Raw genomic sequence first — 1,075 nt, forward strand, 5'->3', positions numbered from 1 at the left:
ACCCCCCAGGACCCCCCCCGCCCCAGCGGTTAGCCGATGAACTTGCTGCGGCTGGACTCCAGGAACATCTCAATGTCCTTCTCCCTGCAGCAAGGGGACAAGGGCAAGAGTCACACTGTGCTGGGGACACCACAGCCCTGGGCACGGCCCCCAGGAAAGGCCTCGTGGTCAGATAAAGGGGATGGTGCCAAGCCCACCTCATCATAATAACCACCAATGTCACCATCAGATCCACCACCCCACGCCCAACAACCTCCCCACGTCCCTGCTGAAGCTCTCAGCACCCAACACCCCCCGTTGCCCTCGCTGCAGGTCCCCCCCCCACGGACTCACCGGACCTTGGGGGCCCAGGGCAGCCCCTTGGGGCAGGTGATACGGTCACTAGGGGGGTGCTGGATGGGTGGGGGCATCACTTCATCCCGTTCCAGGGGGAAGGTCTCTCCCTCCAGGCTGTTGTCATCATCGTTCTCCTCCTCTTCCTCGCGGGAGTCGTCGGCTTTGTAGGGATCCCTCTCGTTGAAGGCGTCCAGGTTGTCCTGCTTGATCAGGGCCTGGAGAAGAGCAAGGGGGGGTGAACTCCTGGGGGGGCAAGCTGCTCCCAGGGGAGGGGCAGGTCCTCACCTTGTGATCCCTCCGGCCTCGTTTCTGCTGCTGCTCGATGAGGTCGGAGGCGGAGGCGGGCGGGGAGGCGGCGCGCATGCTGCGGATCACCTGGATGCTGTCCTCGGGCAGGGGGGGCAGCCCCAGCAGCTCCCTCTTCTCTGCCTTCATGCTCTGCAGCTCCTCAAACCCCCCCAGCGTGCACTGCAAGGGAGGACACGGCACCCTAAGCACAGGGGATGGCACAGTGGCAAAGGGCTTCCCCCTCGAAGGGACACGAGGCTGCTCGGGCGGCCACAACTGAAGGGTCTGGGGGGTTATTTTCATGCAGAACTCAAACCAGGATCTTGGTTTGGGTCCATCCTTGGTATCCAGCTCCAGACACCAATATCCAACACCCCCCTGCAGGGAGAAACCTGGGGGTGGTTTCCCTCACTCCAAGGAGGATCTTGAGGAGCTGGAGCGTGGCCAGAGA

At 63.2% G+C, this 1,075-nt stretch overlaps 1 protein-coding gene across 1 annotated transcript in view; it reads right to left on the minus strand.

The window, feature by feature from the left end:
* LOC103782375 (striatin-interacting protein 1) overlaps positions 1 to 804 on the minus strand; it is a gene marked incomplete at both ends in the record, with an annotated part of 3,156 nt that extends 2,352 nt beyond the window's left edge. Inside the window, 3 exons of the mRNA XM_008950143.1 lie at positions 31 to 84; positions 334 to 551; positions 622 to 804. Of these exons, the coding sequence (XP_008948391.1) occupies positions 31 to 84; positions 334 to 551; positions 622 to 804 (455 nt within the window). The remainder of the gene's footprint in view (positions 1 to 30; positions 85 to 333; positions 552 to 621) is intronic.
* Positions 805 to 1,075: the final 271 nt, after the last annotated feature.

This window comes from Merops nubicus, unplaced genomic scaffold, assembly GCF_000691845.1.
Source record: "Merops nubicus isolate BGI_N331 unplaced genomic scaffold, ASM69184v1 scaffold46281, whole genome shotgun sequence".
Taxonomy (NCBI): Eukaryota; Metazoa; Chordata; class Aves; order Coraciiformes; family Meropidae; genus Merops; species Merops nubicus.